The sequence below is a fragment of the Hetaerina americana genome, unplaced genomic scaffold (genome assembly GCF_022747635.1).
Source record: "Hetaerina americana unplaced genomic scaffold, ioHetAmer1.1.p SCAF_12, whole genome shotgun sequence".
NCBI classification, from domain to species: Eukaryota; Metazoa; Arthropoda; class Insecta; order Odonata; family Calopterygidae; genus Hetaerina; species Hetaerina americana.
Genome location: NW_027286292.1, coordinates 11220000 through 11243464, shown reverse-complemented (window position 1 = coordinate 11243464; position 23465 = coordinate 11220000). Strand labels below are relative to the sequence as shown.

Below are 23465 nucleotides of genomic sequence, written 5' to 3'. Positions count from 1 at the left end.
TGTTCTAGGTAGTCATTTCATAAATTTGGGAGGGTACATTTGGCTAACTATGGTAAAATATTCCTCAGATCTGCTTAATCCCACATGTGAAATGGATTTGACTTGAGACAGGTTATTAAAGGCCATAAGAGGTCATTCAGATTACTGTAAGCAACATTGCACAAAATTAGCATTTATTATTTTGTTCATACATATCCCCTTGTGCAATTCTTTTTATTCTTTGACAGAGCTCCCCTTCTCAAGGTGTGCAGTTGGATAAACATGTTGTATGTATTCCATTTCACCCCAACTCAAGGTTGATGCAAAAGAACTGTGACAGAATCATGCTGTCAAAAAATAAGTGTAACCCTTTAATATTAAGAAACTATAGGTTTTGAGAAAAATGTTGTATACTGAAGTTGTAGAATTGTTTATATAGAGGCCAAATATGACCTTGAGGTCATACCTGGTCATTTTAAGGTCAAGTAAGTTTTTTTAAGGTTTTAAGTAATTTTTTCAAATGGGAAGGCATATTTTTAGCCCAGGGAATGGGAAGAGGGGGAAATTTTAAGTCGAGATATGTACTTGACCTTATTTATACCCGGCCTTTGCAGGTTGTTTGAGGGTTAAACTATCCATTTATTCTAACTCAGATGCACAAAAGTGCATAATTTTATTGATTAATTGTTGATGATTCAGTAGTGACATTGAGGTCAAAGCTCAAGAACATTTCAAATTATAATTATTTTAAATGCAAACCACCATTTTTCATTTCACCAATCAAAAGAGTATGAAATTTCATCTCAAATTTTGTAATTGACCTTATCGTTATGACTAAGTCAACATCCTGAAAATTTAGTGTCCAAATAAACTCAAACATCAACACTGAAATGTGTTGCCACCCCATCATACTGATACCATGTTTGTGCAATGTAAGTGCATGTGTAACTTGGTTTCTTAGCATATCTTCATTCTTGGCTGCTGTTAAATTTCCATCCATAAAAAAGAAAATAATTCTGCCATCAATAATTATGGCCCAAACATTTGCACTTTTCTGTATATTGATTGTGATTTTCTCACATCCATTGAGGATTACTGTTGCTCCAAAATCTACGGTTACATCTATTAACGTTCCCATTAAAAAAGAAGGTAGTTTCATCAGAGAATAATAATGAAAAAAGAAAGAAATAATATTCGCTCTTCATCATTCATCGAAACTTTCAAGGATATCAAAAATGGAACATTGACAGCTACGAATGAAACAATAAATCTGTAACCAAACTGACTAGGCCTTTAGCACCTAAAGAAAAGGCAGCTTGAGTTTGGAAATCCTACAGTTGTACTGCCATCTATGTAGCTAAGAATAGGAAATAAAGATGATGTAAGAATGTAAACATTTTGGGTAGTTGCCGGCCTCAGTGGTGGCAGGGTAACATCCACGTCTGCCATTCCAAGGATTGCAGGTTTGATTCCTCCATGGGTGGGTTTTCCTCCACCTAGGGCTAGGGTGTTTGTAACCATCTCCATTGTTTTAACCGTTATCAGTCCGATGCAAAAACCAAAAAGTTGTTTTCGGACTAAGGCTAAATAAATAAATAAAAACCATGTCAAGGTTTTTGTGAATTTCTGAATTCACTTAACAATTTATTCAGAGATTTTTGGGGCTAGTTTCATATTTATTTTCTTTTATTGGACTATATTTACTCTTTATAGACATCCATTTCTTTGGATTTTGCTTTAATGAATTAGTTAAGATAGTATTTTACATAAATAATTTCAGACTATTTGTCATATTATTTAGTATTTTACTCCCCCGCTTGAAGATAATCAAGCTTTAATTTGTTAGCCAGTCATGGGGTTGCAAGCCTTGATGAGTGCCTTGGAAAGTCAGTATGATAGGGATGGGATGGGAGTAAAGTAGGGATATGGGATGAGAGTAAATGAAAACATGACAAAAGTTATATGGTTTTAAAGGATGAGAAAGGCTAAGTTAAGTATTAAAATAAGAGTAATTAACTAAAGCAGATGGAACAGTTTATCTATCTAGGGAGAGTTTTGATTGGCAATTGGATATTGAAGACTGTGATAGAGGTCAGAAGGTTAGGCAAATGACGAAAGGGTAGTATTAGTATAGGCATGTCAGACAGAATGGAGGAAGGAAGTATGCTGAATAGAAGAGGGACCAGACTGTGGTGCTGGAGGTCAGGTTGTTTTTTGTTACTAAACCAATGATAAAAAACTTCTAAAAATTATTTTATTCAACTTAAAATCAGAAATATAAAATTAAACAATAAATTATTTTATTTCTGGTTGTCAATGAATAAAATGTGTCAGATTAAAGGAAAGGCTTTAAAATTACCACATGGTAAAGATAGCTCAGAGGCCATTTTCCTCTATTAATTCACATACTCCCACATATATAGCCAAGAACAGTTTTCTAAATTTAAACACACAAGAGGGAATACATTTATCTATGGAATGTTGAAAATAACAATTTATACTCAGTGAACATCTTCCATACTTCAACTTGGAAAAGTTGACAAGATATGTAAATACGTTCAACACCATACACATCTGAGGCCTGGGCTAATATGATATTTAAGAATTTTTAGTATGCAATATAGTCAACATACAAGTATCCATAACTCTAGATTGTCATTTATCTATGAAGATCCATAAATAATGAATTGTAAAGGGTCCCTGGTCATTTATAACTGAACTTTTTGATCTATCAACTTCAAGAGGAAATTTAAATATGTAGTCAAATTGTCCACCTCAAGGCTTTTGTCTACACCTCATCAGTGGTTATGGTACAGATACCATTTCACTTGATACCTCTTGATCAAAAAATTCCACAAATATGAAAAATGTCTATTACACACATATTCCAGCATGACTTCTATATGAAAATTTGTACTAACTCAATGGAACTCAGAAAATCTTTTTGAAATGGTATTAAAAGTTTCCTGCATTACTGCTAGATTTTTTCCTCCGGCGTGGGATGGCAGCAGGATCACTCCCATTCTCATTCATCCCAACAGAGGTATCACGACCAGATTTCTTTCGCTGCCTTCTGAGAATCTCTGGGCTCTTACTGGGCTCATGAATTTCCTTGAACATCAAATCTAGGGCATTCCTTCTTTCTTCTAATATCCTTTGATGGTGGACTGTTATATCTGGATACCTGGAGATAAAAAATTAAATCCATGTTAATCATAAAATACAATGCATGTGAATTAGTAACAACAATATATTAAAAATATAACGGTAATTCAATTGAAAAAGAAAACAATCCATATTAAAATAATGTCTGACAAAAAAAGGAAGGAAAATTATTGGTTGGGTGAAAATATTTCCCCTAAAGCTGATAAGAGAATAATTCAACAAATCAGTTCAATCATTGTTTTAAAGTAGGCTTCAGGGTACTAAATATTCACAAATAAAATTTATACATCAAAGTTTACACTCTGGGTACTTCTTTTTAACAGGGTGTTAAAAACTGAAATTTTTAATTTTTCCTGGCTAAATTTAATTGACTTGATTTTGTATCATAGACTTTGCCAGCAGTTTTTTCATGCTGAGACAGCTGTTGAGATTTGCTGTATATGAAGCATTTTGTGCATTTGTATTTCTCCTTAATTGCAGCAAATATCTTCAAGTGGGAAGTTCAAAGATCTTACTGCAATTAAGGCAAAATTCAGAGACAGAAAATGTTCGGCTAGCTAACTTGAAAAAGTGGCTACACATCTATTTCCAAAAGGTTTTAGATTTTTGGTTTCTGATACATTTTTACCAATATTTGACAGATTGCGGTTAGTACCCATTACAGGATTACATCATGAGATCCTTGATGTGCAATAATTTGAAATCGGAAATTGGAATTGGTATAAACACACATTGATAAATTTCTCACCAATTTACTCAATGCTTTCCTCAACCATGGATATCCTGAGTCCCTTTTAAATAAAAATCTTCCAAAATGTTCACATGCGCAAACCTTCCTATGCATTAATAAATTACAAACCCTTTCCATCAGCACAGTGTACTTCCCAGGAATCCAGTCCTTTAAATACCGTATTTTCCCATGGATAACGCACGCGTTATCTATACAAAAATGTTCCGATGATTGAAAAAATGATCATGCACGTTATATAATGAAAATTGAAAAAATCAAAACATAGACGTATTTTTACACACACATATCCCATATAGAGATATTTTTACACACACTATATATCATTTTTACGTGCATATATATATATATATGTAAATACAGATGCGCGGCATCTATACACATTCAAGATAACTATGAAGCCCTGGACATGTGGTATCTATACAAATTCATGATAGCTAAAAAGTTCTGGATGCACGTTATACATAAGGTGCGCATTATCGATGGGAAAATATGGGATATCCTCAATGACCTCTTCCCCATTTTGATCAATCACAAAACAACGGTAAACATATTATATAAATGTCCCCCCATCAGTTTTAAATAATCCGTCAATTAATCTGACATATTGAAATCCATCAATTCCTTATCTAAATCCTCAATCATCCACAAATCCACCCCAATACCTTGCCACTAACCCAAATGTAAAACATGTACCATCTTCACCACTCCTTGCCTCCCCTCTCAACTGACCAACTCTCTCCTATCCCACAGTATTCCTTCATGTACATCCCATTATATAATTAGCCGACTCAATATTGAAAATAAACAACTTGGCTTTTCCGGAAAAGCCAAGTTCTTTATTTTCAATTTCAATATGAAGATTTTCCACCAAGTGTTGCCAGAAACTGCTTTATTTAACCAACTCAACTTCAAGCTCTGCCCTTTCTTCTACATTGGGCAATGCACTACATCCCTCAACATAAACAATCACCATGCCTCTTGCAAACCATCTCCCAGCCTCTCTACCAGTTCTTAGACATGCCTCTCTCCACAACGTTTCCTTTAATCACTGTAACAATATATCAATTATTGCCTCCCTTCTCCCTCAGACACACCATTAAAGCTCAAAACCCTTAAGGTGGCACGCATAGGACTCCCGGGCGTCTACTTGGACCCAGGTCTGAACCTTGCCCACTTGGGAGTGAACCCTTCCCCCCATCAAACCCCCCACTGCTGATCACCCCCAAATTTCCCTCTCTCCCTACCCCTAACTCTCTACCATCCCCTTCTCCTACATCCACCCTCCTCTCCTTTTCTTTCCCCGTACTTTCAGTCCATCACCCAACCTCTCTTCCTGTACTTTGATATTACTTCCATTTCATTTTGAAATTGGAGTATGAACCTTCCTCCCCTCCACATCTCTACTCACCAGGCGCAGTGCACTATGCATGGCAGCCGGCCCTGCCCTACAGCAGTGGCTGTTAGAGGGCTTCTGAAGGGAAAAGGCGATTGCCATGCTGTAACCTCGGCACCCTGCACTACGAGTTGCATGCAGGACTGAGCACTACTACTGAGTTTAGTCATCCATGGGGTGAGAATATAGTTTGAAAATGCGTGGGAACATCACTCGCCCAAGTAATTCAGCCTAAACATCATTTACACAGGTTTTTATAGCAAAAAATGCTTACACTCCCTGAGTTTCCCAGCTTTTTCAGGTCATTAGACACTCATATAAGTGGAATGCTATCATTTCAGTCCCCACATGCAAAATTATCCTTAGAATTTTGGCAAGCTTCATAGATCTGTATGGTGTGCTCAAAACAGGATATAATGCTTACCTCCGCATAAAATCATGATCATTTGGATACTTGAGGTCCCAGCCTTTATTCTTATGGTAAATAGCAATCTCCATCAGCATTTCTTTGGCTTCCTCACTAGGAATTTTGACAAAGTTAACAAATTTAACCCGTCCAACATATTTGTACTGGTTAAACAACGTAAGCTGAAAAGAATTGTAATGAAAATTTTTACTTACATAAAATCACAAGAGGTAGCATAAAAATAGACAGTATGATGGCAACATATGTACAATAGAACCCCTTATTTACACTTTTCAAGGGACTTCAGAAAAAAAGTGTAAATTGTGGGAAAATGCAAATCACAGGAAAAGGAGAATTTTCACTTTTACATGCTAAATTACTGGAGAAAAGGTAAAAATAAGAAACAGGCTATAAAGAGCAGGGTTACTATTTATCTCTTAAAGAATAGCTCTCCTCATTTATTAACATATAATGAATGAAAATGATGAAAACACATTAAATATAAAATAATAAGTTATAACTTCCTCATATTGCACAAAATCATGATAAAATAATATAAAATAAGGTAAAAGGAACAACTTCCAAATACGCTTCACAGGTACCTGTGGATTCTCCAAATAAATAATATAATGTATCAAGTTCTGAATACTGAAAGTAGATATTGTAAACATAACAAAGATTTAAGATGGCTGAGTCATTCTACTCTATATGTTATTGGAAACCATTGACTCTCTCTGATGATTAACATGAGTATTTAATAAAAAAGTCTGATATTTTCAAGTGTTTAAACTTCTTCTAATTATTGATATCATGAACTTAATTTCAAAATATTCTACAGTTGACTAAACATTTGCTTGCAGCAATTACCACCTAATAAGTTATTTTTTTGAACATGTATAGCAACACTTGTGTCTAGATATGAAGGTAGAGAAACCTCTTCATCCTCCTCTTCATCGTCAGCTTCATCCAGGTGTAAATCAAAAAGTCATCAACACTACTCTGTAGTCACAAAACAAGAATCAAAATTGACAAACTCTTAGAATTTACAATTTTCCTCATGAAGATTCCAGTATTTGTCTTTAGTATCATCATCATCTTGAGTGATTTTAATTGAAATTTCTCATTACAATCAACATTAAATCCTGCTTCCTCAAGTACTTGATTGATCCTTTAACTTTCTTCCTAACCCATAAAATGGAGTGTAGGACATCTATTTCACTCAATTTGATTGCCTTTATATTCCTACTACAATGATGTAGAGATATTAATTTTCATTTAATCATTCTTTGATAATGTTCCTTTAATGAGTGAACTATACCCTAGTCAAACAGCTGTAGCTCACTAGTACCACTTGCAGGAAAAATTGTAACTGTGCATTTCTCAAGGGCAAAATTACAGGGTAGGCTGGAAACTGCTCAGTAAACAGCAGGATTTTCCTATTCAGATAACCCATTTTAGCATCCTGTGCATGAAGCTGATCCTCAAATATTTCTGAGGTCATCCATGCTTTGGAATTTGCTGCGTATCTGGTGGACAATGCTTCCACATGTTTGAAGCACGTAGGGTTCCTTTATTTACCAACCACCAGTAGCTAAATTTTCTCACTTCCATTTGCATTTGTGATTAATAAGATAGTAAAAACCCTGTCTCATCAGTACTGAAAACATTTTTAGGGCTATAGCCTTCATGAAATTTATTCAATTCTGACACCTTCCACAAAATTGTAATCTTGATGTGAACACTTCTACTCTCACCATATTCAGCCTTGTATACAAGTTTGTGCCTATTTTCAAACCTATCCGACCAAACATTGGATGCAGTGAAGTCTTCAATTCCCAATTTTGTGGTACTGTGTATTGCTTTTTCTACATCATGAGGATATTTGAAGAATAAGCACTTGAAAACCACTTTTTCAGTAACCTTCATAATTTTTCATACTTGGAATTCTTGACAAATTTTCTCATTTTAGACAAATGTCTGCACATGTTTGCATGTTTCAGAATCAAATCATGATTTTTCACTGTTGTATTCATTGCAAAAGCTGGCAATATTAGGCACTTCACCATTGAAACTACATTTATTTTCCACCTACACTTGCATTCTTACTCCATTGCAGGAAACTAAACAGTAATCCAAGAAATAAAATGAAAGTGTCTTCAATAATCACACCAATTTAATGGGACTGTTTAGGTAAAGGGTACTTCCGACCACCAGACAAAATAGAGCACGCATTTTTTGCAGACTCATCTCCGTATACACGCAGAGTATATTGTTCTTCCTCAAGGAAATAACTTTTCCTCAGATAAAGATGAATATCATGTATTCTCATCATATAAAGGCAAAATAGAAATTTGCTGAAAGATTATGATATAGCTCATCATTCTAATGTATTTTGATATGCAAAAAATGATGGTGTATTAATATTTAAAGCAGCTATGGAGTTTTATAAAATGCAATAAGGCTTATTTTATTAAGATAAAATCCTATTTGCTAGAAAATATAATTCTCTCAACATCTTTCTAAGCAAAATATTAGGTTAATGCCTCACAGTTGATGGTCTAGTACTCAAAACATCACCCGCATACAAGCAAAGACCATGGTAGACAAAATCTTGGTTGAAAAGGGTAACCTGTACTGGAATGAAATAATTCTAAGTGTTTAACTACATATTTTCTCTTGGTACATAAAATCTTCTATTAAAAAAGTATTTATTCAATTCATTGCTTATAATCAACAACAGGATTCTTAATTATCATGAAAATACTGCAAAAAGTTTTTTTTATGGGCATGAGACACGTAAACTAGATGACTGAAGAAGTGCAAAATTCAGTAAATTTGACTTTTGGGTACACAAAGAGAAAATCTACAAACAACATAAATGACCATGACAAATCGTCAAGTATATCCTAGAATTGCACAACAGTTATTAATGATGTGGGCATTCTATTGGTTATGTCTGTTGAAGAATTATAGCGCATTTCTCATAAATCAAGTTGAAAGAAGCAAGATCTACAGTCAATAGATAACATCATTCACAGTTTTTAAAAAGGAAAATACATTCAATACCATATTTTACTGAATGTGTGGGAAGGCATCATGTAGTAAAAGTATTAATGGAATCTAATATAAGTTGAAACTTTCACTGAATTATCAATCACAATAACTTTGCTAGCTGCTGGTGGCCTGCATACTTGCTGGAATCCGAATAAGTCACTTAGTCATGAAGTGAGGTTTCCCAGAGGTCAAAATACCTGGGTTTATATATACTTAAGGTGAAACTAAAACCTAAAATATAGGCCTTCAATTCCTATTCCACCCAAACAGAATATAGACAAAGCCAACTCTTAAGCATTTTATCTATGTTGCAGCTGAATAATGAGGTACCCATTAACCTCTTTATGCCACCCCATCGAGTTAAAAATGCGATATTACCACATAATCACTTACCAGATAATCTCGAGATCTACACATGATTACAGCTGGCACTCCATTGTAGCGACTTTTGGTATTTTCTGGATACATGACTTCACTTCTCACAATCCAGTTACCTCGAACCATCACTGCTTGTGTTTGTAGGGCACATAGTAGGCAATGGACATCTCTAAGATTTCTTTCATCAGACACCAAGGAAACCAGTTTCCCAAACTGTATAATTTTAGCTGAAATCAATACAAATATATGAGTAAAGCTAAGTATAAATCATTTTGTGACAACTCGGCTTAATTTCATATTTTTTATTTATTTATTTAAAACATTATTCACACAGAGCAGCAGGGCCAATTTACAGTGAAAAACATAAAAAAAACATAAAAGAGGACAAAATACAACAACAGTAAAACAATAAACAAGAACTGAAAATGGACAAGGGAAAATATTTAATTTGTTGACAGGTGGGATAAAGCTGGGATGGTGAATTGTTAATGATAAGGATCAACAGGGTGAGGGAATAAATTTAGAAGGGAGGAGAGGCAAAATAAAGGTGAGCTTAGTGAGAGATATCTTGGGAATAGGCAGATGGAGTAAGGAGTGGGTGCGGGTGGACCGAATAGGTATCCTTAAGTTGAAGAGAGAGAGAGCAGTGCAGGGCAATCAATAGTTGAGTATAGGGTGTTGAGTAGGAGTTTTAAATCAGCTTTAAGTCTGCAGTTTCAGGGGTTAGAAATGGATAAAGAAGATAGAGCAGCAATTGAGGACACATTGCGGAAATGACGGACTCAGTGTTTGACTATTTTGGCAAAGAAGTGAGAGATGCAATCGAGGGATTTTAGCTTAGTTGGAGCTGAGGTAAACCAAATTGGGGAGCAATATGATACTATGGGAAGGACAATTGTTGAGAAGTACGAATGGAGTGCTATTGGATCTTTAATTTCTGTGAAGCTATAAAGAAGGCTTAATAGGAACATTTTTTTATTTTTTACAGTCTGATTGTGGTCGGAGTAATTTAGTTTTTGGTCGGTTAAATCTTTCATAGTTGTTACTCTGTTTGAGGGAATTGCATTAATGGTGTAGTTGAATGTCAGGGATTTTATTTCAGAGCAAGATTCATGATGTTGCATTTTCCAGGGTTTAAGTTAAGCTTCTAGGTATCACAGCACAGGGAAATTTGATTTATGGCAATTTGAAGGTGAATACAGTCAGAAGTATTTTTAATTTTCTAGTAAATCTTGCAATCATCAGCATAGAGAGGGGTACAAACATGGGAGGGAAGGAGCCGGGAAGGAGGATCATTAATGAATAAATTGAAAAGATATAGCCCAAGGACACCACCCTGGGGCACTCCAGACTTCACAGGAAATGAAGAGGAAGAAGCATCTGAGAGTATCACACGCTTGGTTCTGTTGGTGAGAAAGCTACAAAGAAGGCTGAGGAACATACCATGTATGCCAAACTGTTGGCTGTGTTTATGAAGGAGGAGCTGATGATGGAGGAAGTCGAAAGCCTTGGAGAAGTCAAGGTAGATGGATGGAATCAAGTTGACTTGATTTGTCTCTTGCCATGATGGCCTGGTTCTTAAAGACAGCAAGATTTGAAAGGCATGATCTTCCTGGGAGGAAACCATGTTGCTGGGAAGATAAAAAGGGAGAGGTAAAATAATAAATCCTGTAGAGACTAATATGCTCACAAATGGAAGACAGAATTGGAAGCAATGAGATAGGAGGATAGTTTGAAACATCATTCTTGGAACCTGTTTTATGTATCGGAATGACGTTGGCACATTTTCATTGAGGAGAGAAGGTTCCATGGAAAACAGCAATTGAACAAGAGGGCTAAAGGTTGTGAGTGGAATGAAGCACAATTGCAAATAAATTTAGGGCCGAGACCATCAGGGCCAGGTAGTCGGGGGGTATTTTGCAGAAGTATTGAAAAACTTTCCGGGACTCTGTCTGTAGGTGGGATAGGGAATGATTTGCAATAGGATGGAGAGAGTGGACGGAGGTAATACTGTGGTTAAAAGCAGGCTGCAGGAAATCAGAAAAGAATTTTAGAAAGAGGTTGGGTCTCCCTAATCCCGTGGCATTTTTGGTTCCATAGGAGAGTGCTTTGGGAATTTCAGGACAATTACAATATTAGATGAGACAGTCTGCACACAGTTTTTGTAGTCATGGAAAATAAGGCATTTAGAATATCGGCAGAGATCAACAAAGGATCGGCACGTTTCCACATTTGGGACAGACTTAAGGAGGTACCAAGCACGATTTTTGTTACCAAGAACATGTATTGTATCCTGTTTAAACCACGAGGGGAATTTTGTCTTGGGCTTAACTAGAGGAACAATGTCTTTTATGACGGCCTTGAGGACAGCTTAGAAGAATTCCACTCCTTCTTCAGGGGATAATGAGGAAAGAACATTCCAGGGAATAAGGTCAAGCGAGCATTGGACATCCTCCCAGCAAACCTTCAACCAAGCAAGAATTAAAGAAATAATTTATCGAAAAACGTTTTGGAACAGTAGGAGGTTATGATTCCACAAAGCTTAAAACCGATTTTGATTTTGCAAACCCATTTATATTACATAATCAAAAAACCACTGCATGATAATAATAGAGGCAAAGTTAATATGACTGCTAGTGTCCATAAAAATTCTATCGTGTATATCATGAAAGGAATGGCTATATTCTCTGAAAATGGGAAAAATTTCAGACTGTGGTAGATTTGGAGTGCAGTGTATACAGCCTTTACCATAATCCTATTTATATTTCATATGCACTCACTGAGAAATTAGCATGGAAATCATTCTTATTACAACTGTAAATGGATTTGTTCACAAAAGTGTTTAAATGAGGGTAAAGTCTAATCAACACCATATATATATTGTTATCGTGTCAAGAAAATGACATGAAAAAGTTTCCACAGGAATTATTTTTATGATAAAGAAATTTTTTATTTGTAACTATCAAAGCAAATTTTCACACTTATACAGATAAATATATATTTTTGTATATATATATACACATATCACAATATTAATAAGACGTTCCAACTATATTTCATTATACTTGGTGTACTTAATATCCACTGGTCCTAGTTCTCTGGAGAGGCAACCAACAGCTAAGGTCATTAATGTCTTTATAGGCTAGGTGGATAATTTGTCCAGGATAAGTTGTTCAGGGAATAGAGAAAGGGTGGAGAGAAACCTGGTACTGGCATTAGCCCACTCTTATCAATAGGTGTCAAAAGATCCACAAGTTAATGCCCCTTCTGATGGGTGGTGTTCTCCACATAGCACCTCCAGTAGAGATCTAGGTACCACTGAAAAACCTGCCATCTCCAGGATTCGAACCTGGGTCCTCGGGGTGGGAAACCAATACGTTATGCAACACACCATCTCAATCCCCAATTTGATGTGATTGATATTTCATACTAATAAAATGGTACATTGACATGTTTAGGGTTACCAGAGTTATAGGTTTATGAACTCCCTTAACTTTTCTAGATCAAAATTTCAACTTCTCTAAATGAAATTCCCTGAAGCTATGAGTGAAAGTACGATAACTCAACCCTTCAGAATTTGGTGCATACTTTTACTGCAACAGAATCACATTATGGACATTACGAAAATAATTCAAATGCTGCTTGCTAAGTGAGTTAACTATTCAATCAGCCAGCAATTTTTTAGGACTTGATCCATTCATTGCATCTGAAATGCATCTGAATGCCACTTCAAGATTTATTGTAGTATGTAGACAGATATTGAGCACCACCATTGAATAACAAAAATGCCCTGAAAATCACTTCACAAAACAGTAGAAAAATATGCTAAATTAAGACACCAACATAAAGGATAAAAATATGAAAATTTCCATTTTCATAATGGTACTTTCATTCTCCATACTATAAACCATCTCTAAGGATTTGAAGACCTCATTTATCCAACTGTGAAAATAACATCATGAGTGAAAGTTTAAAGTGGCATTTTTCTTAATTATTATAAATCTAATAATAATCTAGTCTCAAGCTAGGGCTTTTATACAAATGAAGTTGCTGGCATTTGGAAAGATATTCTAATGCAATGAAATACTTGGATGAACTTTTTGTTTTTCAGGAGCTTACAGTCAAATTTTTGATTACTTGTAATTTGTAGATTTGCCAATAGTAGGACTGAAAAAAATGTCATATACAAACATTCCCTTCATGACATTCTCATTTTGGTTCCTGGAGCCAAAAATGAATGATTTAGGTTTTTACAGAAAAATTACTCCCTTTTACTAATTTCTACACACAATAATTGAACGATAATTAATGTTGCTGCATACATATTAAGCTAATGCTGTGAACTGTAGAACAGTGGACAGTACCAAATACATGTAATTGACTGTAAATGGCAAAGGGAATGCAGAAAACTATTCGGCAAAAATATAATAAGAGGGCAAAATATTCTGGAGATGATGCTAATATAAGATGTCTACCATTGATTCCAGATTGAGTGTCATAAAAAGTGCACAGAATATTCTTTAAAAATAAAATGACACAATTTCATGGGGTTTTACCTATTGCAACAACCTAAATTCATTAGCAGATGGCATTATATTTAAAAAAAAGACAGCTTAAGAACAAAAATTATACAATGGGTGTGTGGGTATTTTGAAATGAACTGGACATAAACTTACCACTGAGAAGAAGAGTCCGAATTTTCTCTAGCCAATGCTTTGGCTTAAGGCTGGCTACAGAAACCATGACTGAGGGACCAGGAATTGGAATACTTTCTATAGGTTTGTATGGCACTAAACTTTTTAAATACTGCTGTTTCTCCACATTTAATCCTGCTACTTCCAGTCGAGGATGGCTGCAGAGGACCTTCTGTCTTTCCAGCTGAAATGAATAATGACTTTTTCAGAAAAATAGTATTTTCAGATAGAATAGAACCTCACACAATGAGTATAATTCATTTTGCAATCTTTTTCGTAAAGCGAAACACTCATTATGTGAGGCAATTTTTTGCATATTAATTAATGTAAAATATAATAATGTATTACACGACAAAAAAATAAATCATGTGCATGGTTTATTCAAAGAAATTTATGTATAAAATGTTTGGGATTGAAGATCATGTTCATCTTTTCTTCTTTCACAGAAGGAAGCAATCTGGAATGTGAACTCAATTTGTAAAAACATAAAAGAATTACAATAAATAGTTTATTACTTATGTTGTTTACCTGATTTTTTCTAACTAGAAGGCTGTCTTTTATTAATTTCTGTAAATGCTTCAAAATTTTGTAAAACTGCAAATCAGCATTATTCTTAAATTAATTTCTGGCAAACACAGCCAATGCCTTATTATGACAATGCTTTGTATGCGTGGTAAAATGCAACAGTTCCCCACGATTACATCACATTTAGCATGCTCTTCTGGACTTAACATTCCTTCAAGACTATAGGAGTTTCTGAATGGTAAATGGTGGTGGTGGTTTAGTTTTCAAATTACAGCTTGAACTGGCATAAAATAGCAACATGAGAAAGACTTTCATTAGCTTGTGGCTGAGCAATGCATTCTACTACTCCGCTGTTACGTGCACAATTATAGGTCCTCTTTGGTATCTTCTTCCAGAAGAAACCCGCCTTGTCATTAAAAGCCTGTTGCAGCAAGCAACCCTCAGAATCTACAATCTTCTTGAAGTCACTAATGAATTTCTCTGCTGCCTCTGACTCAGAGCTTGCTGCTTCACCATGTCTCACAATGTCATGAATGCTGGTTTTTCTGTTAAATTTCTTGAATCATGCATAGCTCCCCTTAAATATTTCTTTTCACCCATTGATGATGCAGTCATCTCGCTTAGCGATATTGGCAACAATCACTTTCACCTAATCACAAATGATATTCTCGTTAATAGTGTCACATTGTAATTGCTTTTCTTCTATCCATATGAGAAGCAACCTTCCAAAATTGTTGAGAATATGTAACTATTTAGATATTCTTATCACTCTCTTTGAAAGATCTATCTCCTTTATTTTGTCCTTGCTCTTGAAGAAAATACAAATTGTTGATGTGAACCAATTGTTTGTGCATAATAGAGTAGCCACACTCACACCTTGTTTCCAATTTTGCATGATATTACATTTCTACTGAGATTGTTAATCTCTTAAGATTGTCTTCCAGTAGATTTTTTCTTTACGGTTATTTTTAAAACTATACAAAATAAAATCACAAATAATATGCCTCAACAATAGTTTGAAAACATGTGTGATCACAAGCGACACTAAGATGCTAATGGAACAAGTGCTAAAAACGAACTGAAATAGTAGGCACACAATCATACCAGAAATTCCCCTCTCCTAATCACTAATTACGCAAAAAGGGTCTCATTAAGCGAGTCATTTTAATAAGAACTTCGTTGCAATTTTCCACAGCTAAAACTTTATTTCCGACCATGGTTTCGATACACTGTAACATCATCAGGTTGATGATGATACAGTGTATGGAAACCATGGTCGGAAATAAAGTTTTAACTGTGGAAAATTGCAACGAAGTTCTTATTATGTCTCGATTCCACAACATCACGCCTGACTCTTCACTTTTCGTGAGTCATTTTAAGCTAAAATATTTTTGCTCACTGCGCAAATCGCTCCCTACTCCTTGTTAATATAGGTCCTACTGTACACTTGTAAAAACTTCTACATGAAAAAATTAAAGCTTCAGAAATATTATTCTTTTTACATCTTTTAAAGTGCAATTTGTATGATCATTCAGTAATCCACTCTCATTCCACATTCAGGGGCATTGTAGTCCAGTAAATAGAGGGCTTGGCTGTGTATCCCATATGAAAATCAGGGTTTGAGTAAATCTGAGGGAGCCCAGAACCATTACTAAGAAATGAATCCAACCCCTACAATCAGTACTCCAGCACTCTTTGCCCACTGTCACAAAATGTAAAGACATCAAATCACCCAATAGCAAGAATTACCATAGAAGATAGATGAAGATCCTTACGAAGAAATGCAGCATATCCTTTTCCAAGGGAAAGCACCTTGCAAAACTAAGAGACACCATTTTAATGAATGCAGAACAAACAATGATATCAATCAAGAGAGCAATGAAATAATTCTTCAAGAAGATCAAGGCAAAGTGAATAAATGGAAGAGGTATTTGGAGAACCCTCTTGATGGAAAATAAATACAGTTCATAATACTGGAAGAGGAGGATGAATATGAGACAATATTCTCAGTCTGCATTATGATGCTCCAGCTTATATGGTCCCCTTTGCCAATAAAGACTAACACGAATGTGAAGGGATTGGGATTAGTGTGGTGGCTATTGTACAGGCTTCCCACCCAGAGGGTTCAAATCCCGGCGGTGTTGAATATTTTTCAGAGGTATCTCAATCCTTACTTGAGGTGCTTTGTGGAGGGCACTTTGAGTGAGTACGCTGTCCGTCGGATGGGACGTTAAGCTGCGGCCTTGGTGCCTTTCGTAAAGAGTAGGCTGATGCCGATGCCGGGTTTCTCTCCACCCTTCATCCTTTCCTGTCCATCCCCTATGGCGCAAATGACCTCAGCAGTCGGTCGCCTCCCCTAAATACTACTACTACGAATGTGAACCTAAGTTTCTGCACTTGACAGATTAGGGTATTTTTAAAACTAAATTGGTCAATTGTATACTTTAATTTGTACATTTTCCAAACTTAGCTGTGTATGATGGCAGGGAAATCTGTTAGGTTTGAAGTTGATCAAGCTGTATTTAGCCAGTCAGCCAGTCATTGCTGAGCATATAATATAATCAGTGAGATGGGAATGGGATGAGAATCAATGTAAGGAAAACAACAGTTAAGAGGTGTTTGAGAAATAAGAAAGCAAAGTTAAACTTTTAAACAGCAGGGCAAATACTAGAACAAATGAAACAGTTTACATATCTTGGATGTGTCTTGGACTGAGATGGTCACAGTAGTAAGGAAATATGAAGGTAATTTGTGTTAGGAAAATAATTTTTCACAAGGAGAGAAATGATGATAGGGACGTTAAGTAAGGAGGTTATGAAAGGACTAGTAAAACTTTAGTATGGAGCATGGTTTTGCACAGCTAGGAAATTTAAAAGTCATTGAAGCAAGTTGATAGGAATAGAAGGATTAGAGGCTTTTAAGATGCATGAAGAAAAATGGAGAAGGTAAAATGGATGGATAGAAAATCATAACAAAGAAGTACTAGGCTGGATGGGCGAATAGATGGCATTGTTTGGAGATGGAATGAAGGCAGGTAAAATGGATGTAGAGCATTTTGATAGGCAGTGGGTCGTTGAAGACTATGATAGTGGGGAGGAAGTTAGGTAAGCAAGGGAGGGGTAGGAAAAGAATAGGTATTTTGGAAGGAAAGAAGGAAGATAGAATGAATGCCAAATTGATGAACAGTTGATTGCAGTGCGGTGTGTCAGATTTTACCTGGTTAGTCTTGGCTAAGAAATGTAGGAGTGCCCAGTATGTGTCTATCTAATAGCTACCTTAAATGGTAGGCTCCCAAATAACAATAATTGGTAAAGATGAAAAAGACAGGAGAAAGGGGATTGAAGCAAAGATGAGCACATTTGTAAGCAGGAGAATCACAGCCAGGCATTTAAGAATAAAGAGAGATTAGTTAGAATACATGGAAAATCAGGGTTCTGAATTTGATTGAGCTACTTTTAGGAAAATGTGCAACATGGGGATGAAAAACCTTGAAGATTTGAAAATCTGACCTATCAAAGATAATGAATTCATGGCACAAAACAAACTGTTGATTCATAATTGATTTGACCCTTAGAATAACTTAAAAATTAGTAGTATGAGATACTTATGATTCAAAGATAAACTGTAAACACAGTTATCAACCCAAAGGTCGGTTAAATAGATGATGGTGGAGTTTGCCCAATACTAAGCCCAATGGTGTGTGAAATTCACACATAAAGGTAGGGGAGCCAGATCCTTTCCCTGTGCCGGTAATGGTTTCTCAGGAAGATCTGGTACCCAAAAAATCACACAGCTCAGGTGAAGCTGAGGGTGCCCAGGAATTGTATTTAGCCCCACTGGTCAGTACTCCAACACCTTAACCATGGACTACCAAGCCCCCAAGATTTAAAGACATAACAGTAAAAATAAGGAATATATACACAAGAAACATTCAAGTTTAAAGAGGGGAGGATTTACTTTCACTGAGATGATCACCTTATTGGGGCAAACCATTCTAACACAAATATTGATTAGATATAAATATATATATATATATATATATATATATATATATATATATATATATATATATATATATATTGTGTGTATATATATATATATATATATATATATATATGTATTAATGTATGATATATATCTACTGATCACTTGCCATGCCATACACAATACAGTAATTTGAAAACCTATTAGCTGTTTTGCACAGCATACTTGTATAGTAAATTACCTCCGACTCCTGGGCACTAGCAGGGTAATACTGAGTTTCAATCCACTTTTCTTCTGCTCTTTTTTTCATATAGTAACTGTATGTCATCATCTTCAATTTCTTAGTGCGCTCACTCTCTTGCCTCTGGAACTTGACACAGATTTTTTCAGGCGAAGATTCTTCCATTTCTTCAGCAGCTTTTCATGAAAAAGGGCACTTCATTTATTTTGAGTGAATACATAAATAACATTAAATAGAAAATTTGCAATAACTTTGTATGAACACCAAGGAACAAGCCCATTTAATTTAGTATTACAAAGCCTTTGCAGTCTCTACTGAGAGGTGCATGACAAAAGACGACTCATAGGGTGCTAAGTATTTATTTTACTAAATGTAAAGTTGATAGTAAATTCAGAGCCAAAAAGGGGAACCAAGTGAGAAAAGACACATTTGCAAGAGCAGAAGCAACATTATAGGCAGTAAGATATATGACAGGGAAGGAGAGAGAGCACACAACCAGTAGAAGTAGATTGTGTACTCTGACCGCTTATGAAAATCACCAGAGGCGCTTGTAGGCAACAATATTCATGGATGTCACATATGTGATGAAACTAGTCATACCTAAAATATGGTTTGGTAAAATCCCCAAAGTTGTCCTAATTCCTCAAAAATGATCATGCTGTATTATTTCTACTATGTGAAGACCTATTCCTCTACTATATGAAGGCATTGATTACTTTTCTCACAAAACGTGGGAAAAGTAAGCAATGACTTCTTTCTTCAATTGATCTTGTTTTACTAGTTTTTCTGATTGGATGACTGGCCTCAATTTAACATTGGAAATCCACCCTTGGCACAGTTCTCTTCATTCCAACTCCAATTATTTTTTAAATGCTTTATATTCTTGAATATGCCACTTCCACAATCCTAATTGATGGTTGTAGTTGATACAAGACCCTGGCTAGGGTTTGCAGTCCATTATTTAATTCTAAAACTCTTTTTCATAAGGACATAACCAATTTGGTATTTTAATACCAAGCTTATCATCTTCCCGACATTCTTTTTTTAAAGTAATTTTAAAAGTGCAGTTGTCATGCCTAAGTTTTACAAGCACAGGACTGTACAGTTCACAGAATTACAAAAAACCTTTATCCTTCTTAATTTCATTACTCAAGTCCTAATATTTTAACTTCTTAGCCAAGTAAAAGGATCAACTCTACTGCTCTTCTTGAGGATAACAGTACCATGGTTTCCAGTTTCCTTCATATTCCTTAAACAGTCATACAAGTAATTTTACCAAATCCAATAAACTATCCCTGAGGAGGCTAAGACTTGGTAGAATTAAATCACAAAAGATAAACTTACCTTTTCTAAAAAATTATTTTCCATGTTTAGTTTGCTAACATTACGTCACTAGTTTTGGACAATTGCTTTATCAATGAAATTAAGAATACAAAGTAACTTTTCACTGTTCTTTATTAGCGTACAACCGGTTTCAACGCTCAAGCGTCATCATCAGGTACCTTGCTTTATTGCTTTATCATTATTCACTGGTAAAGTTGATCAAAACTTTTGTGGTCTGTTGATGATAACAAAATATTTTTAGGCTTTCCTTCTTAGGATTGGACTTCCACCTACGTTTATTCTATGGCATTAAAGCATTCATTCATGACCAAGATAAAGTGCATATCTCATATTATATGGGTGCACTATTGCCCCCTACATAAAACATAATTTCCACCACCAAGCACAAGAAAAGGTCTATGTACAACCACAGGTAAAAATTCAAGACAAATGGACTAGGACCATGAGGAAAACTTTCACTTTCTTCCTTTAGCGATCCTGTTCTTCTACCCATCCTTGCCTGTTTACAAATCCTGGCCATACACTCCAGATGTTGAAACATACTAGAAGGTAACTTACACAAACTCTCAAAGACCAAACCCATTCAATGAAAACAATCTAGTTTCATTCCTTCTTTAACAAGTACTATGACCACACTGTGACGTGGATGGAGCCCTTTTAGTCACGGAAAATGATGTGAAGAAAGCTTTTTCTGGTGCACAGTATTTCCAAGCTCCAAAAAAGGACACCATGAATAACTTCTGGTGGGTTGAATGCACTATGCCAATAAATATAGGCAGCAAATAAAAATTTATATTATCTCAATGATGATGAGATGGATGAATAGATATTTCCCCACATCTAATACAGGGGGTAACATTGGTGAAGGAAAAACTGACCGTAAAATACAGACTCTCAAATTCATCAAGAGTCCTTAGCTGTCTGACAAGAGCATACTTCTTGCCATGAAATATTTGCAGTTCTGAATATGATTTACAACCTTGGCTTTGTCAAATGGAATGCCCATGAGTTACAAAATCTTGAGAGCACGATAAAGACAATAATACATTGTTAACCTCACTTGAAATCTTCATTCACCCAAATGTATCTCCAACAAAATCTAGTTGGCAGAGGGCCAATAAGCTTTGAGTGTCTCTGTGATAGAGCAGTTCTAGGAAGAGCATACTCAGTAATCCATAGTAGTGACTCATGCAGAGTGTTCTACAGCACAGACACATATTGCACCCCACAGATTATGATATTGCAGACCTCGAGTCATTTCTATCCCAGTGGCAATGAGGGCAGTAGATGAGTTTACATGGACTTTACCCATTGAATTTTAGGCAAAACTTTGATCCTATTGCTGTAGGCTTAAGTCTTCATGCTCAAATAAAAGAGTGCTGTGCAGAAATATTTTGCAAGAAGCATGCCAAGCCCATACATGGATGTTTCTAACAAAATAAAAAAAAACACATAGGCTATTGAGGGAGCTGGCATTCACCTTCCTTCATTCCTTACATCTGAAATTCAATACCAAGGACTCTGTTCTTGCATATTCCCAGACAGTGTTAAGAATGCTTTCATTTACTATCATCTCATTTCTGGTATGAGCATAATAGAAATGAGATGCAGACTGTGCTGAGGAGCACCAGTGGCCTTAAATGATATCCTGTCCAGGTGTCTATTATTCCTGGTCGAAGTAAATCACCAGCAAAATTTCACTTTTTACATGTTTCATACTGCCCTCTATATATATCATGATAGCATCAGTGAGACACCTGTTCTGCCCTTTGCCTCTAGGTACATCAGGTCCAATGTAGAGAATGACAAGTGTACCATCTGATGGCATTATTCCATCCCCACTCTGAGGTACTGTCTCCTGCAACCCAGCCGGATATCACTTTTCTCGACCATCGTTTGCATTCAATAATCCTGATCACATTGTCAACTCATGCCAAAATGAACACGGTCGTCAAATAGATGGAAAAATGAATGAAATATTAATATCTGCTACATGAACTTGGGGAGATGCACCTGAGCTCCTCTGTAACATTAATAGTCCTCATCAAAGATATGTTTGTTTGAGAGAAAGACTCCCTCCTGGAAAAGACCAAAGTACATCTCAGCCTAGATAGATAGATAGTTTTATTCGCCATAGAACAATACATAATTGTATGGGCTTCGTCAAAAATTCAATTACATCAATTGTATACAGGTTCTTGTATACAGGCCTGTAGGGGAAAGGTGGATGAACTTGCAGCGGGCATACAGGAGGCCATGCTCCAGGACTCCCTTAGTCTGCTCAGTGCTCATGACCCAACAGCACAGTTGCCATCTATGGTATGGTGGCAGACATGGCTACACTACCATTTTGATGCTAGCAATACCATTGACAGACACTTAAGAATTGATTTCTATATACATAGGTTTGTTTCCCCACCCATACAACACACTGGCCCATGAGATGCACCCTGATTTCTTGGGTGACAATTTATGAAAAATACTCGGGTCAGACAGAAAAGATAAAGTATTTTGACGTTAACACTTCATATGAAGGAAATTGAATTGTCACATTAAAAATTAGCAGCCACAAGTACATCAAAATTTATTCAAAATAGAATCCCAGATATTCATCATCACTAGGCCAAAATGCCTTTAAGCTGCCTTGTTTCCATGTTCAGAGGCATAACTAAGAAATTCAAGTTTAAATGCAATACTGTATGGCATGCTTCTCTCTTGAGATCCTATAAGGTTATTTTCATTTTAGTTTTTATCTGATGCTTGATTTCGGTTATTATTTGGATAGTATCGAACTTTGTATTTCATGCAACTATTTTCTGTGCCTATATGGCACTCTCATACTACTTAAGGTTGAATACTTGTAGACTCCCAAGTTTTTCAGGAGAAATATAATGCACCACCTTGGGCAACAGCCTTGGGCACCACCTTGGGCAACAGCCTCGTTAGTCCAACATGTATTAAGTTTCACAGCAGCACCACATGTGAGATGAAGCTATGTGTGCTACATTGTATACATTTACAATTTATTCAGGATTTTTAGGAAGTACTTTCAACAAAATATTAAAAATCTGTAGCTTACTACTGACTAAAAACAGTGATATTATCAAAACTTGTAATAAAAGCAACAATTTTCTAGGTCTGGTTTGGTAAAAATTCTTATTAGTAAGTATTTTTCCTGTGAATCGGCTTGTGCTTATAGGTTGAAGTTATACTCATGAACCTCTGGCCAATAAGATGCAGGTTGATTTAAGGACACATTTTGAAGTGAAAAAAGGGCATCTCATGGACCAGGAAATATGGTACATACATACACACACTTCATTTCAAGATAATTCCAAGATATTGCAATTGCACTTTAAAATTCTTCTATTAAAAAACAGAATCACAATTATCAACCCAAAGGTCAGTTTGATAGGTGATGGTAGATTATAAGGTACACAATACTAAACCTGATGGTGAGTGAAATTCACATATCAGGTTATTGGGGCCAGAACCTTTCCCTGTAGCACCTATGGCTTCCCAGGAAGTTATGGTACCTGCAAAATCACACT

At 35.8% G+C, this 23465-nt stretch overlaps 1 protein-coding gene across 1 annotated transcript in view; it reads right to left on the bottom strand.

Annotated features, from left to right (window-relative positions):
• Positions 1-2199: 2199 nt before the first annotated feature.
• LOC139685804 (DNA-directed RNA polymerase III subunit RPC5-like) overlaps positions 2200-23465 on the bottom strand; it is a 34977-nt gene continuing 13711 nt past the window's right edge. Inside the window, exons 5-9 of the mRNA XM_071582922.1 lie at positions 18571-18746; positions 13803-14004; positions 9142-9353; positions 5713-5876; positions 2200-3163 (exon numbers count right to left, since the gene is read on the bottom strand). Of these exons, the coding sequence (XP_071439023.1) occupies positions 2935-3163; positions 5713-5876; positions 9142-9353; positions 13803-14004; positions 18571-18746 (983 nt within the window). The 3' untranslated portion in view covers positions 2200-2934. The remainder of the gene's footprint in view (positions 3164-5712; positions 5877-9141; positions 9354-13802; positions 14005-18570; positions 18747-23465) is intronic.